The sequence below is a fragment of the Colius striatus genome, chromosome 1 (genome assembly GCF_028858725.1).
Source record: "Colius striatus isolate bColStr4 chromosome 1, bColStr4.1.hap1, whole genome shotgun sequence".
NCBI classification, from domain to species: domain Eukaryota; kingdom Metazoa; phylum Chordata; class Aves; order Coliiformes; family Coliidae; genus Colius; species Colius striatus.
The window spans coordinates 179,045,082-179,060,733 of NC_084759.1; the positions used below are offsets into that span (position 1 = coordinate 179,045,082).

The 15,652-nt window shown below is 39.2% G+C and overlaps 1 protein-coding gene across 1 annotated transcript; it reads left to right on the plus strand.

The window, feature by feature from the left end:
- The first annotated feature begins 1,533 nt into the window (after positions 1-1,533).
- Positions 1,534-10,214, plus strand: LSMEM1 (leucine rich single-pass membrane protein 1). Its single transcript, XM_061988649.1, has 5 exons — positions 1,534-1,631; positions 1,712-1,962; positions 4,381-4,518; positions 7,795-7,932; positions 9,618-10,214. The coding sequence occupies exons 3-5, from the start codon at positions 4,386-4,388 to the stop codon at positions 9,752-9,754; spliced, it is 408 nt and encodes a 135-aa protein (XP_061844633.1). The 5' UTR covers positions 1,534-1,631; positions 1,712-1,962; positions 4,381-4,385; the 3' UTR covers positions 9,755-10,214.
- The last annotated feature ends 5,438 nt before the right edge of the window (positions 10,215-15,652 follow it).

Here is a 15,652-nt window from a genome sequence, read left to right on the forward strand (position 1 = left end):
GAGAAGCCATTCCAACTGCCCTGGAATCAAATCGAAAGTGCCATTTCATCACATTGAAAACTATTTATCCTCAGTTTCTGGCTCTAGAGGACTCAAATGTGCCAGTAACTGAGAACTGTCTTTCTGAGGGGATAAGGGGGAGTTTATGTAATAAAGACATTACAACTTAGCTGGAGATTCTGAATAAGAAGAATGGTGAATAAAAGTGCTTGTTGGAACAAACATTCTTAAAACTGTAGGTCAAGTTACCACCAGAGGAAATAAACTTTACACCAGAAGAAAACCACACCCTGAAAACTACTGCTTCCTTTGATGAGGAAAAGTCTAGGTGGTTTTTGGTTGGATTGTTGTGTTTCTTGTGGTTAGGTTCTAGTGGTACTCATTCCAGAAAATCCACACATGCTTATTAGTTATTCCTTCAAACTTTTTTTTTTTTCTCCCCTCAAATAATGCTTTGTCCCAACTTGTTTGGCTTATAAAACCAGTTCCTTATACCATAACAAGGCCTTCAACTAAAATTTGGGCTGGTAGTGGCATGAGGTGTCAAGTGTTTGTCACACAAACAGGTGAAGCTTCTGATCCTTGAGCTGGATAAAGCTGGCTGCCTCTCTTTGCTCAGCCTAAGCTCCTTTTGAGCTGCTCCCACAAGCCTGCTGCTCTGTCCTGTGGCTTCAGGGTGGTCACCTTGGATATGCTTTGCTAGTGTAAAATCACACTTGAGAGCTTCCTGTCCTGTCAAGACTCTGTAAAATTGCTTTCTACAGCACATTCTGGCAGATGGCCACACACGTGGTTGCACTTTCCCCCATTACACTAGTTGCCTGCCAGTGGCCAGGCTGACTTCCAAGGCTGTGGGAGGAGAGACAGGTGGTTTTGTTGCCCTAGGGAGAGCTGATGGGTTTGTAGACACTTTCAAGCTTAGAACTGGAGAGATCTGGGTCCCTGTCTTACAGTTAGGATGGTGTCAGGAATCTTTTGTTAATGGAGGTGAGACTTTTGGGGTTTTGCCTGGCTTGCACATCTGTATTTGGAAGGAGGACTTCTAGAAGACCCCTATAGAGAGAATGTTAAGTCCGTGTTAGTGGCCTAGCTCCTCAGACTGGGCAGTGGGCAGAGCTTGTTGGCTTGGGATGGGAACTATGAGATGTGTTCTCTCTTGTTTCTGGAAAGAAACATGTTTATTGCCACCAGAGATTCAGATTTTTAGGTGGCTTGAGAAAAGATTTGTTGGTTTGAGCTGTAGTCCCTCAGTGTGTCAGCTGCCCGTCCTTTTGGGCTGCTGCTGTAAAAGTACGTTCTGACGTGTCAGCAGGAAGAAAGTTAATGATCAAAAACTGCCTGGGAGGGAGCAAGTACCAGAGCTCTCACACAGTCCCTCAGAATTTATTTTTTAAACAGCTAAAGATGCCATACAAATTAGTCCATTCCATAATAGTCTCACTTGAATTTGTAAAGTGTGTGGGAGGAGGAGGAAAATACTGTTTTCTCTAGCCTATGCCTTTAAAGTACTTGCGCCTGCAGTACTGTAGATAGGACTCTCTGCATAGCAAACTGGTTACTCACAGCTACAGCGTGGTACATACGACTTCTACACAGCAAATGAGTTCTAAAATGGCATCATAAACCAAAAGGTTAGTGAAATACTGATCATCAGAAGCAAACATTTTTGCTCTCCGTGATGGTATGTAGTGATTCTAATATAATAAAAAAGCTGTGTATGTGCTGATTTCTTTTTAAACAGATCAATATTGTGAAGTCACTATACTTAGCCAAGATGAACTCTAAATATAGATTGATAAGGACAGTCTGTTTCATAGCTGCCTTCATGGGCCATGCAGGAGCTGGCGGGTTCCTATGGGTCTAACAGTGGAGAGAGGAACAGCAGAAGACATTTTCTTTGAGTGATTTTCATCACTGGATGATTTCTTCCACACTGTCACATTACCTGAACATAGTTATGTTGTAAGTAACATTTCATTCTTTTGGTTTTTAATTCCTTTTAGACTTGATTTCCTTTCTTCTGTGAAGAATTTTCATTGTGTTCTCATTTGAAGTTCTAGTTTTACACCAACAGCTTAAGAAGAAATTTAAAAGTCGCATGGGGACAAAAAGTCTTCAAGCAAGGTACAAGATAGAGTGGCTCCAAAACCCAAAATGCTTAGATTAATTTGTTGTGAAAACAATCAATACTTCTAGCCAGTGGCACTGGTGTCTGTGTCCTCTCTCCTTTGTTTGGCACGTCAATGGAATCAAATTATTATAGACTTTGTTGAATTAATAACTATTATCTTCACTGCAGTTACATGTACAGTGAGGAAATCAGGTTTATATAATAATGGATAAAGAAACATATAATTAATAATACTAACAAATCAAAAGTACTCACATTTATTACAGCTCAAGTTAAGAAGAGTCTTCCCTGAAGTTGCAGGGAGGTACTAATTGAAATCCTCAAGAGAAACAACTGCTCTTAAGAAGCTAAAAATAGCCCAGAGGCTCTGTGCTGGAGGTGGTAGCATCTAGGACGCAGCTGGTGAGACACAAGGCTCTGCAATGTTTGCAGTTGGCCATGGATGCACTTGTGGGGAGAGAGCAGAGCCACTGCTGGTGGAGATGTGGTTTATGGGCCATGCTGCCCAGCACCACGCAGCCTTATGGGGGACGGACAGTGGGCACAGCCATCTGGCCTGGAGGGGCTGCTGTGCACCTAGAAATGCTACCCTGGGTAAGGGTAACCACTGCTATGCCAGCTTCTCTACCTTACTGTTGTATTTTGCAGCAACAGTTCTGAACAGAGGAAAACATAGGCTGTAGTCTTGTCTTTACACTATTAAAAGGAAATACAAAAGTACATGTGTAGGTGCGTCCAGCTTTGCTAGTGAGAGAACGAGCCCCGTTGTCAGGAGAAATTTAAACACTTAGTGTTCAGGCTTATTGAGGCTCAATGAATGTTTACTTGGCTGTGCACTCAAATTTGGGGGAATTACGTCAATCTTCTGCATTTGGTTTAATGAGGGAAGGGGTGGGGCTTTTCTGTAAATGCTCAGGGATATATTCCTCAAACTTCAGATTTTTAAATGCCACGTTAGAAATCTGGTCATGCCGTATTCTCTGTGGCTTGCAGAGGAACAGAGAGCTCAGAGGCATGTTAAAAGGTCAGTTCAACCTGTGTAAGATTCAGAAATTGTCCTTAGGTGCTTAACACCCTCCATCCATGGGAGGTTTGCATCCCATGGAGTGCTGTTACATTTAGCAGGTAAAATTGAACTTGAGAGCTTTGATAAGATACTAAATGGGTAAGATATATTCCACTCCAAATCTAAACTAATCTCTGTGAGCTCCCATCTTACATCCCCTAGGAAGGGACAGGTACATTTAGGCTGATTGTAAAGGTCAAAAAGACATCTCTTATTCTAAGAGGAATATTGCCCGGAGGTATATATTTTTCTTCAATAATTACAGAGGAAGTTTTCAGTGACTAGTGCACTCTAAGACACCTAGTTAGAACATCTGCCATCTCCTTATGGCTAGAACTGTAGTTTGTTTTTAGAAGACATTTTTGGACTCAGGATAGCAGAAAGAAAACCAAAAGACTCTTAAGGAATAATGTGCAGCTCATAGAGAAGCCTGCTTAGATATGGCTTCTATATATAATCTTCCTTCATAACTGTACTTGTATAAACAATCATTCAGTGAGTTCAGGCACCCAGACTCTGCAAAGAGGCTGGTCTTGCTGGTTGTGCCCCATCCAGTCCTTTTTTAAAAGCAAGGAGTATTAGTCTGAAGAAAAAGTTTTGCCTTCAGGCTTTAATTTGTCCAAAACTAGCATCTATGTGAAGCAGAATCACAACAGAAGACTATTTTTTCCTGCACGTCTCACAAATAATCATTTCACAGTGATATTCTAAGGTGTATAAGCAGACCCATGTTCTTGCTGCTTTATCTCCTACATCTGTACCTGCCTTCTCTGTCTTATCTCTGAAATATTTGATGCTGAAAGCTGAGGACTTGAGCAACATCCTTCCTGTCAGTGTTAGTGGAGGCTTGGCTTTCACTGTGGTCAGGACATCACCCTATGTCTTACCAACTACACACCAAACCAAAAGGGTTATATAACTCTAACTAATGTTCTAAGTCAATGCCGGAGCCAGTCAAATAGATTTTTCTATTTCTCTCTTTCTCCATGCACATACATTTGTATGTGTATGTATAAGTACACACATGGGCACAAATACATGTATTTTAAGGGTTGTTAAGGCTGCTCAGCATTATAAAACATGTAAAACATAAAAAAACGTGTAAACATCAGGATGCCAACAGTTGCCAGTTATTTCTTGTATCCATGTTTTAATTTACCTTTTTAACTATTGCTTCTTTTAGATACAATGGAGAGGCCTTCACTGGAAATTAACCTGCCCGATACCCACGAAGAAGGAAAACTTTATGTAGTTGATTCCTTAAACAACCTAAACAAACTAAATGTTTGTCCAGATGGATCCCAACATACCCTAGGAGAGGGTACGTAGGAGAGGTGATGCTCTGCACTTCTTCATACATGTAATAGGCTTTCCAAAAAGTTACCTATGACATTTGACAAGGGTGACCACATTGTGTATCACCGGTGTCAACAGCCCAGTAGGCCAATAGGTATATGTCAAGGTCTGTACTGAAAAATATAAGAAAAAGATTTTAAATGGTGTGAATTAGAGCAGATTAATGGTTTAGCTGCTCCTGCTGAGTATTTCAGTTATTAGGTTCTTGAAAATCCCTGCATTTGGCTAGGGATACACTGTCAAGCCTGAACTTATCTTCCATTTCCATTGGGATTCATGAGGTGATCCCTTGCAGGATAGTATCTCTAGTAATGCTCAATATACACCTACTACATAAATAGCACCTAACTCTTCACAAGCACTAAAATTCACATATGGCAATAAAGGCACCAGAGATTTTCTCTTCATTCTTTTAAGACACATCTCCCAAAGGCTCAAACCTGTTATCTGAAATCTCCTATGAGACTTCTAAGCATTTTAATTCACTGAGTCTCTTTACTTACAGATTCAGATACAGGATCTCACACTTCTAATGGTTTTATACAGCTTTTATCTTTGATTTCTCATGGCAACAAGAGTATTTTCACCCAGGGGTAGCTCCAAGACATTTGGGTTCTTTGTGACCTGAAAACATCTTAAAACCTGGAGTTATTCATCAGGATTCCACATAACAATATTCAAATCTGCTTTTATTTCCCTTACTGTAGTGGCAAATTTGACCGAGGAAAAGCTATAGAACAACAATTACATTTCAATGAGTTTCAGATGGTCATAACTTAATCATGCTTCTAGTTAGAGGACTACAATGCCTTTCCATTATTTCTAACTTTTCCTAATGCAACTAACTAGAGTGGTGCTGGTTTCTGTATTTAACACAAAGATATCAGACAAACTACTTAATTTACATGTGTAGATTATTGATATTGTCACCAGTACAAGTGGCATCCCATCTACAGTGGGATAAATCAGGTTTAACAGCAAAGAAACTCTGCAGTGTGACTTTCTTACTTTCTTTTGTAATTTTTATTGGACAATATAGATTACATTCTGGGGAAATATTCAGGGTTCTATGGAATCATATATGATTCTGTGGAATATTCACATGCATGTTCCTCCTTACATTTCAGCAGTAAATAAAGGTGGCCTAATATGAATTTTGTGCATCAATTTGTAAAGTGCTTTGGCTATTTCTATAATGATTCTTTTAAACATTTTTTTTAACTTGGAGATTCTGTAGATATTTTAATCCATCTGTTAAATACATAAAACGAGATTTTCATCGTCCTTAGCTGCCTTACTTAGCAGCATAAAGTTCTGATTCTCTTGACAGAAAATCAGTGAGATCTGTGGAGTAGTTTTCAATTTCTGACAAATACTAAAATCTTGTGAATGATCTGTTAGTAGTCAAGCAGATGCCCAAATTTTTAGAAAATAATGTTTCAAATGTGTTGCAGTACACAGCAATCCTTTTGTTCAGTAGCTTCATATGGCCTGGCACAATCAAACACACTAGCAATCCTGTTTGAAGCTATTTAAAATGTATATACCTTTTGATTGTTTTGGTAGCAGCCAAGCAGTAATTTCTTTGTGTTTTAGATGATAAAATGGTTCACTGTTTGCAGTTTGGCACGAATCACAACACTCTAGTCTGGCATGTTCAGCCAGCTGAAATAGGAACAAGCATTCATTAGGCAGGGCAAGCACAAGCCCCTTTTCAGGCTTCTAATGATAGCTTAGTATGCTTGAGAGCAGTAGCAGGCTCTCCCCATCCTTATTATTCACACTAGCAAGCAATACTGGTGCAGGTACTTAGTATATGATGCACTTGTTGTGAATGTTAATGGAACAAAAATAACCCCCCAAAACCCTGATATTAAAAGCTTTCAGCTTACCCACAGGCAGAAGCACATTAAAAAGAATAAAGAAAAGCAGAGATGTTCCCAGAGATCTCCTGCTAGCTCAGTGAATCGCTCAGCCCCAGGTTAGTTCATTATTCAAGTACTGTTTTGGCACATACAGCCTTCCCTCAGCTTTATGACTACAGGCTCAGTTGCAAAGACCTCAGAGATTCCTACTAACTAAAATAAGAACTGGAAATATATTTTTCACAGATGTACATGCTACTCTCTTTCAGTATGGCAAGGCAGCAATTACAGGAGAAGACATTACAGTAATTTGCATGTCATTTTAGTATGTCTGAGACTGACACCAAAATGAAATTACATTAGCTCCATTCTGCCCCCAGAACATGAAATAAACCCAAACCTTTAGCAAGAAGATAAAGTACTATGTAAATTTGGGATTAAATTTGAGATTAAACAAATGTATGAACTTTTTGATATTCACATGAATTTCCTCGTGATGTAGAATTGACTTTGCCTGTTACCTTTAGAGTTTATTGCCACCTCTCACAACTGTTTCTGTGATAGAAACTACTGACTTCCCCCACATGCAGCACATTCTTTAAATAGCAATAAACTGTCTTGCTGTGCTGATTTGAGGGCAGCATGGCAACTACTTGTCCTTTTTCCCCCCTTATTCTTCATGTGTTTGAAAGGCAACACATATAGTCTATGTGAGGGTCTATTCCATTTTTGACAATTTGGGAGGATACATACCTCATTTTTTATTACAACAAAATGAACAAAACCCAAAGAATAATAATATTGAGTGCATTTGTTTTAAGATAAAAAGCCAAGACCTACATTTATCCTACCCAGCATCGTGAGCTTAACTGAGATGCTCGATTTGAGAAATTAATCATCACAGGGATACTTCTATCAACACAAAAAGAAATAGATCTGAAGGACAAATGTGTCAGATGAATCTGTACCTTGGTTTTCGATGTGAATTTTTCTCTCTTCTCTTTTGAAGAGATTGAGTCCTTTCAGGCCCTTAGAAAGCCTTCTGGTTAAAATCTCATTACAACCTTTGTACATGTAAAACAGCTGTAAATGTCTGAACTATAAAATGGGTCAACTTGAACAAAACTGCATTTCAACAACAGAAATGTTCTGTTGAGTACCTTCCAACAGCTATAACGAATATACTGGGTTTTATACTTCCAAATTCAAGCTGAGCTCATAAAGTTGGTTTCTTCCCTTCTCATTCAAATCACAGGATGTTGGCCGAAATTATGATGTGTTCTGCATCACTGTATGAAGCCAGAAGCATTTTGTCACTTTTATCCTAACTGACCTTAACAAACTTTATCACCAAATGATTTGTCATCTCATAACAGATGAGGAAGAGGACCCTCGTGGTACTGGAGCAAACACAACAGGGAGCAACATAAGAAGCCAGTGTTTGTTCTTCATCACCTTTATTCTTACTTTGATCGTCAGTTTGGCACTTGTTTCGTTTGTAATATTCTTAATAAGTAAGTAAACCAAAGAATGGAACTTCAAAATGTAGAGTCAATAGAAAGAACTTTGCTGAAATGCTTCATGCTACTGCTGCATTTGCATGGTCAAGGCCTTGGGCTGGTTATGAACTATGGGTCTTGGTCCTGGGTGCAAAAGCACAGGCCTCCACTCCCTGAGCTAAAATGCACAAGTTTTTCATTAGTACAAGGTGTTTGTGAGCTTCAACAGCTGTGAGGAATTTAGCTCTGCAGGATGATACTGTTTTGCTAAAAATGCTGGCTGGAAACCTTAACTACATTTTAAAGATGACTGTATGGCAGTGAGATCCTTTGACAATGTGCCTTCTATTCCTTTCCAGATAAAACTCAGTATTGGTGTCATTCCACTGAAACTGGAATTACACTCAGGCTAATGCTTAAATCAGGTTACCTGAAGAAAGACCTGAAGGTTGCCAGTGAAGTACTGACTGGAAATTAGTTTGGAACTAAGAAAATCTCAACCCTAGGAAACAAAAAATTAGATAAATCAAAATTGGCACATAACATCGAGTCTGTGGATGTAATTACTGTTCTGCTTCATCTGGACTGGTCAGGCTGGCTTAGCTAAACCCATGGCCACAGGTGACTGTAGCTCATGAAGCCTTTGCCATCTTAGGGGCTTTTTAGGCAGAGTACAAGGTGCATTATTGTAACTTCCATGACCATTTTGAATGATTTGGAGTCCATGTGAAACCAAGATTTATTTTATCCTATAGTATGGAATTTGCTGGAGCATAGCAAAAATCCTCATTTGCCTTTTTGAACAGAAATTCCTAACCCCTGACCGAGTTTGCTCAGAAGTGCTCCAAGAACAGAATATTTGACAAGTAAAGAGCACAAAGGAGGTTTTTGGTGGTATGATTGTAAAAGCCTAATTAAAATACCTCATACCCAAATTCCAGAGTTATTTAATGGGGAACTGCTAAAAGTAGAGCCCTGGTATAGAAAAAATGAGTAATGTGCCCCTCTAGTGGAAAAATGGTAAAAACAGTGAAAAGGCCACTTACAGCGATTAAAGGAGTTTGCTTGGGCTCAGGTTGGTGGAGGCCTGTGGGTTTTGAATGTGATTTCCAGCAGTGTTTCAGATTACTTTACAAACATAATCTCAGATTATGTTTGCAATCCATAGACACAGATTCATTTAACATTGTAACTATTAAACTTTACCTTCAAAGTTTAGTTTTGAAGAAAACTGGTGTCCAAATACCAATATTTACAAGAATTTTCCTTTAATCCAAATGCTTTAGGAATTCCAGTGACGTTGCAGTGGTCTGCTCTGTGTTTTAGTAATTGTACTTTGAGAAAAATAGAGGTGCATATTGCCCAGAAACAGCATATTGGAGACTCTAAATAAGATATTTTCTTGTGGACTGTACTGGAGTGAATACACTCCTGAAGATTGCAAAATTTATCTGAGCTGTATTTGATTTTATTACACTACACTAAATGGAACAAAATGGAAAATAAGCAATTAAAGAATGTAGCACGCAGGTAACTTCATCAGATGTATAACTTCATGACATTAGATTCTGAAGTTGTTTTCTTCCTTAATATATTCACTAATCAAATTCCCCACAAACACTCATGGGAACACAAGAGAGGGTAGTGCTGCTCTCAACTTAAATGTTGCCAATTTAACATGATACATTTTCCTTTTCAAGTTCAAACTAGAAACGAGATGGACCAAATATCAAGCAGACTCGTATCTGAAAAGAAGAACATAGAAGAGCTTAAGAAAATGAACAATCTGATATTAAAGCATCTAAATCAATCAGGAATTAAGGGAAAGGGGAGATAACCCTTCACACAGTCTCCTGATCTTCATCATTACCTCTTTACCCATGCTGACCTGAAAGTCCTTGGAGAATAGAGCTTCTTAGGAATGAAGTTCAGCGTATTCAGATATTTTTGCTTGCAGCACACGGGCTACTTAAACATTCTGATGTGGTCACAGGAGCACTGAAAAAGCCAGCTGAGTGAAAAAACACTAGAAAATAATATTTTATCCTGTTTTATGTGAATATAAATTTTGAAAAATAAGCCTGTGTGATTTACAGTAAACAACGGATTGTTGACAATTTTGGGCAAGAGTTCCAGATTCCCTGTATATTGTAAATGACGGGGCTAAGGGCTTAGTTTTACTTTCAATGTAAGTGAATGATCACAGAAATCTATCTATTACATGATTCCAGCATGACCTTGTTCACTTAGACATTCTCCTGTTTCTTTGGAATAAATTTTGTGTTTGCTTCCATATTACTTTTATTTAAGGATAACTTCAGATTCCATTACTTATAAATAAATCCAATTCTGCTGTGGACTTTAGTGTTTTTCCTTTCTGTGCATCTAAATAGATATATACTCACTATTCCTTCTGTGAAAAAAACAAACTTGAATAAAACCAAATCCTTTCGTAATATGCTATATTCACCCCAAATTTGTACTAACTAAAAGTGGGTCTTACATGGGAAATGGGCTTAGAGGACTCAGTCTGGTAATACCCATAGCAATGCCAGTATGCTGTACTCAGTATTTGCTGGCAGTTTCTGGGTGAAGGACAAGTATTTTTATGAAGTGATGTGGGGAAAATCCTACATGTTCTTGTACTCTTCCCTATAGTTGCTGAGAAGGGCCAAGTGAAATCTGATCTGAACCTTCATGTTTTTAAAACGGAATAGTGCGTCAGAGGCTGAAAGCAGAAGCTGATGCTCTCTCACTCTGACTTTGCACAGCTGTGGTGGCTGACACCCAAATGTGTGATCACATAAGGGACTGATGGATGGCTTTGTAATTTTAGTATTCCAAGCCTTCTGCTGGTACACGCATTAAGAAGCCACCCCCATTGTCAATAAATAAACTGGTTACTCCCATCACAACAGGGCAATGGCAGCTGTTGCTATGGAGTATGTCCAGCACCTTCTCTTTTACTTCAGGTTCTTTTTCTCATCCAATGCTTTCTTATCTCTTCTGGGCAATTTTATAAAGAAGTCACCAAAATTAACAATTTGCATTGCAGTCTCCTTTTCCAGAACAAATTATAGCCCTTTCTGCAATGACTACTTCATTGTCTACAACAGAGTGAAGAACTAGGTCAGGGAATCTTACCTGGTATGGCTCTCCTTGGATTTGCCCACCAATTCCATTCCTGCTATTAGGAGTACTTTGCTTTACATCTGTGTTTTCAACACCATCTTTCTAGTTCTTGATTTTCTTTTCCTGATGTGCTACTCTCAAATCATTCACGTGAAAACTGTGAGGTTTGGTCTTAAGGGTTTATTCTTACTGTTGTTAATTCCCAGCTGCAGTTATAATTATGTCCTCTGTCACAAGTAGTGGTTACAAAGTTGACTCTAATACAGTTAACAGGGAATGATAAAAGTAGGTATTAAGTGTCGAGTAAGTCATAAGGAAAGAAGCCTTAAAAGCCCAATCAAAATATCTTTCTGTCAATGCTGTTAAATGATGAAAGAAAAAGTATTGTAAGACTAAAAACATGACACTGTTGTTTCTCTGTTCTCTGAGCTGTCAGCTGCTTTTTTAGTGACAGTACTGAGTTCTCATCTCTCCCACTCATCTTGTAGCTACTGCAACCGCTTTCAAGCTCCTGTCTTGCACTAACACACAACCATACTTGTTAACCAAGGAGAAACAACTCTGGCATTTGGCACTCAGTGCATCTCAAACACATGGCTTTGCCACATCCTCCTTGCAACTGCCACTATCAGAGCAATCTGTGATCCACTAGAAACTGAAACCAATCGTCAATAGATTTTTTTTTCAGGAAAGAGACTGTAAATAAAATCTGTGCTACAGCAATGGTTCCCTAAGAAATGAAAGCTTCCTCATCAATCTGATCTTGTCCTCAGTTACTCTTTACACTAGTTATTTAATCAGTATGTAAAATGAATCCACTATTTTTCTGTCTCTATTATTGATTAGAAGTGTTGGGGTTTTTACACTCCATGGTTTTATCCTGCAAGGTGCTCAGTGCCCTCACCTGCCACAGACTTAGGACAAAACAATATGCAGACATGCTCAGTATCACACAGGACCGAGGTCCTAAATCATCACTTTCATATTTAATTGCTTCTTCACTTGCAGTGATCAGCGCTTAAGACCAGTGACTGAAGAAGTGCAAAGGTCCAATGAACTCCTTAAGCTCACCCTGTTAGCACTGCTGAAATTCATCTGTTGTTGGAGCCACTTGCGTACCAGGAGGGCATGAGGCAGCACTGCATAGGGCCGCTTATGGCATCTCCGCTCGTTACCAACTGCCATGTACAGTGAGAACTGCTTTCATATGAGACCAGAGCATGGGCTGAGAGGGTTGCCTTAGCAGTAGAAGGTCACCAACACTCCAACATGTTCTGGAGTACCCTCCAAAACAGAAGCAAGTAGTGGCTGCTTCAAAGGAACATTTCTGTCCAATCTACTGATAGCTAAATAGTCTGGAACAAATCAATATTTGATTCTTAAAATCTTCTACAGACTTGACCCTGAAGTGAATATCAGCTTGTTCCAGAGCTCCATAATCCTTGTCTTGAATAAACAGCCGAGTGACTAGTAAAATCCAAGAGCTCCAAGTGCATGTGGCAAATATAACCATGTAACCACTGTGCTGTACATGGATGTTACAATATCTCTTGTAGACATGGGTGAGACCTCTGTTCTTGTTTGCCTAGGCATTTCAGGAGCCTTTGTAATATTATGGCAAAGTGCAGGAGGAAAGAAATCTGACAGTAATAGTTTTACCTTACCATTCTCAGTAGTACTGCTTCTATCCTTTTCCTCTTATTTGCAGGCTACAGAGGTATCTATGCAAAGTAATTTGCTTCTTGGTAATTCTCTGAGTCCATTGTAAATTAAAATGATGCTCAAAAAGTTCAGACAGATTTAACAACATGCCCCTGATGCTGGTTTAATAAAGAAATTCCCTTCAGTTTCCAAACTCATCAGACTTGTCTCTGACTTTGTGAAGCTACATGTGGAGAGACTATACAGTAATAGTAGTAAGTTGCTTAGTGCACGCATTTGCTTGCCTTCCTTGGGGTCATGTTAACATAAGAACGTCAACTTATACTCAGTCTTATGCTCCTCTAGAAGGAAACAGCTCAATAACTACAGGCAGCATGTAAGAACTGAGGCAATATGTTCTTTATAGGCACCTGTCTATGAACGTGTCAGAGGTTAGGTAAATCCAGACAGTGGACATCTTCAGCAGAAAATGATCCACAGACAGATGTAGACAAGGACTTTGAGAGGCAATCAAATCCACCCCATTACCTAACAGCATCATAATTTATTTGAACCATTTCTGCTGGATGCTTGTCCATTTACATCATAAGATACTTAAATGATGGAGCTTTCACGAATCTCTTCTTCTAGCATTTGACTAACCACATGGTTAATTTCTGATTTTTTCCCTGCTGAAACGTAAGCCTGTTATTATCTGACCTATTGATTGTGAGTATGAAAAAATAGTTTGCTACCCTTCAATTTTTCAGTTACTTTATGTTACACAAACTCTGCAAGGCAATTTTATTCTCAAGAAAGCTTTTTTACCCACTGAGATACTTGGTATTTTAATACAATATTTATTCTTAAACTCTAGTAAGAGTTCAGTCCATGTGCTTTGTTCACTTGTATGAATACAAAGCTGAACGTGAGTTAAAAACAATAATCAGGTGCATACTCTGAATCTGCAAAAAGAGAAGAGAGAATTCCAGGAGCTGCAAAAGGACTGTCACAAGTTTTGTTAGACCACATGCTCTCAAAGGTGATGTGCTGTATGCTGCATACAATCCAAACTGTTTGGGAACACTAAATGCAGTGTCAAGCTATTTGCAAAATGGACAGAGCAGAACAATGTTGACCAAAGCAGAAGCAGTATTGTCAGAACTAGAATTATCTGAAGAATAAAAACTCATTTTATGGGGTTCTGAAGGCCTTGAAGGTCAAATATTTATTTTTGTTCCACAAAAGCCTAAACTTTTAAAATTACACATGAAATTACCCACAAACATGCATTTTCAGATCCAAAATTCCAAGTTTTCTTACTCATTTCACCCTATCTGAGTGCCTGCTCTGAGATTCAGAACCTACCCCACTGGAAATGGCAATGTGCCCCAATGAAGCTTTAGTGTTTTGAAAATGTTTATTTTGGCAAATAAAATTGCAACCAGTTCTAATTAGAACTCTGATCAAACAACACCTAGATAAAACAAACACCAAAGAGCAACTGGATTTATGCTTTGTCTGGTAACTGAAAATCACCTGTCAGAGAAGATGCTTAACTTGATCTTCTTATAAGTTGCTAATCTAACTTATCTTGGAAGATGTTGGGGAATAATAAAAGTTGGATCAAAACCTTCAACTGCAGCCCCATGCTTCTGGGATTGAGGGAAATGTTCTCTTCAGTTAAGAAAAAGCAGTACATTTAGTGCATTACATGTTACTGTTCTTATTTTCTTGACAGATTAACAAGAATACTGAGATTTAAAAGACAGAGGGAATGAATGTACTGTCACTTCCTCTGGGATACACAAGAAATACTAACACTGCGGCCAAAGAGGTTAGTCTTATTCAGGATCCCGATCAATCTTAGAACTCAAGAAAAGGGTTTTTTATAGACTCTGTTTCCTATCCTTTCTCTGGTTTCTGGGCCACCCTTCAGCAATTGAAATGCTGTCCACGATTCACTGATGAGCCAGCAAAACCCCTGAATGGTAATAAGAACCTTCCAGTAGAAAGTCACAGTGCTGCTGCTAATTTATCACTGTGAGGCAAACCGCATTACGCACAAGAGTGAAAGGACAATTTAAAAATCGATTGTCTGACAATTTAAAAATCTATTAATAATTATGGGTTTGCTTTTCAAGTTCTGCACTGCTCATTTAATCTTAACGTCTTCTTCACCACTTGACTTCTTGACTCTGGAAAACAGTGCTTGTCTACAAGGTGACAGGAAATTTTGAAACTCACAGACACTCTTTGCTCCTCAGCAAAAGCTCATGACTAATGCATTAACTTCCAATAAGGTAGACGGAAGTATTTTCTTCAGAAGACCTCTCCCTGAGTCCACTCACGTGGTTAATATGTAGGTAGCAACAAGATTTTTATTGATTTCTCAACAGAAGGTGTGACATGGTGTCACGGTTTAATCTCAGATGGCAACTAAGCTCCACACAGCTGCTTGCTCTCCCCTAGTGGGATGGAGGAGAGAACTGGAAGAGTGAAAGTGTGAGAAGTCATGGGTTGAGATAAAGACAGTTCAATAAGTAAAGCAAAACCCACATACACAAGCTAAGCAAAACAAGGTACTCATTCCCCACTTCCCATGGGCAGACAGGTGTTCAGCCATATCTCTGAAAGCAGGGCTCCATCACAGTGATCTGGGAAGACAAACCCCATCGCTCTGAATGTTCCCCTCCTTGATCCTTCTTCCCCCAGTTCTATATGCTGAGCACGATGTCCTGTGGTCCCTGTGGTGAGCTGTCCCAGCTGTGTCCTCTCCCAGCTTCCTGTGCACCCCCAACCTACTCGCTGGTGGGGTGGGGTGAGAGGCAGAAAAGGCCTTGACTCTGCGTAAGCACTGCTCAGCAATAGCTAAAACGTGCCTGTATAATCAACAGTTTCCAGCACAAATCCGTAACGTGGCCTCATACTAGCCACCAGGAAGAAAATTAACTGTATCCCA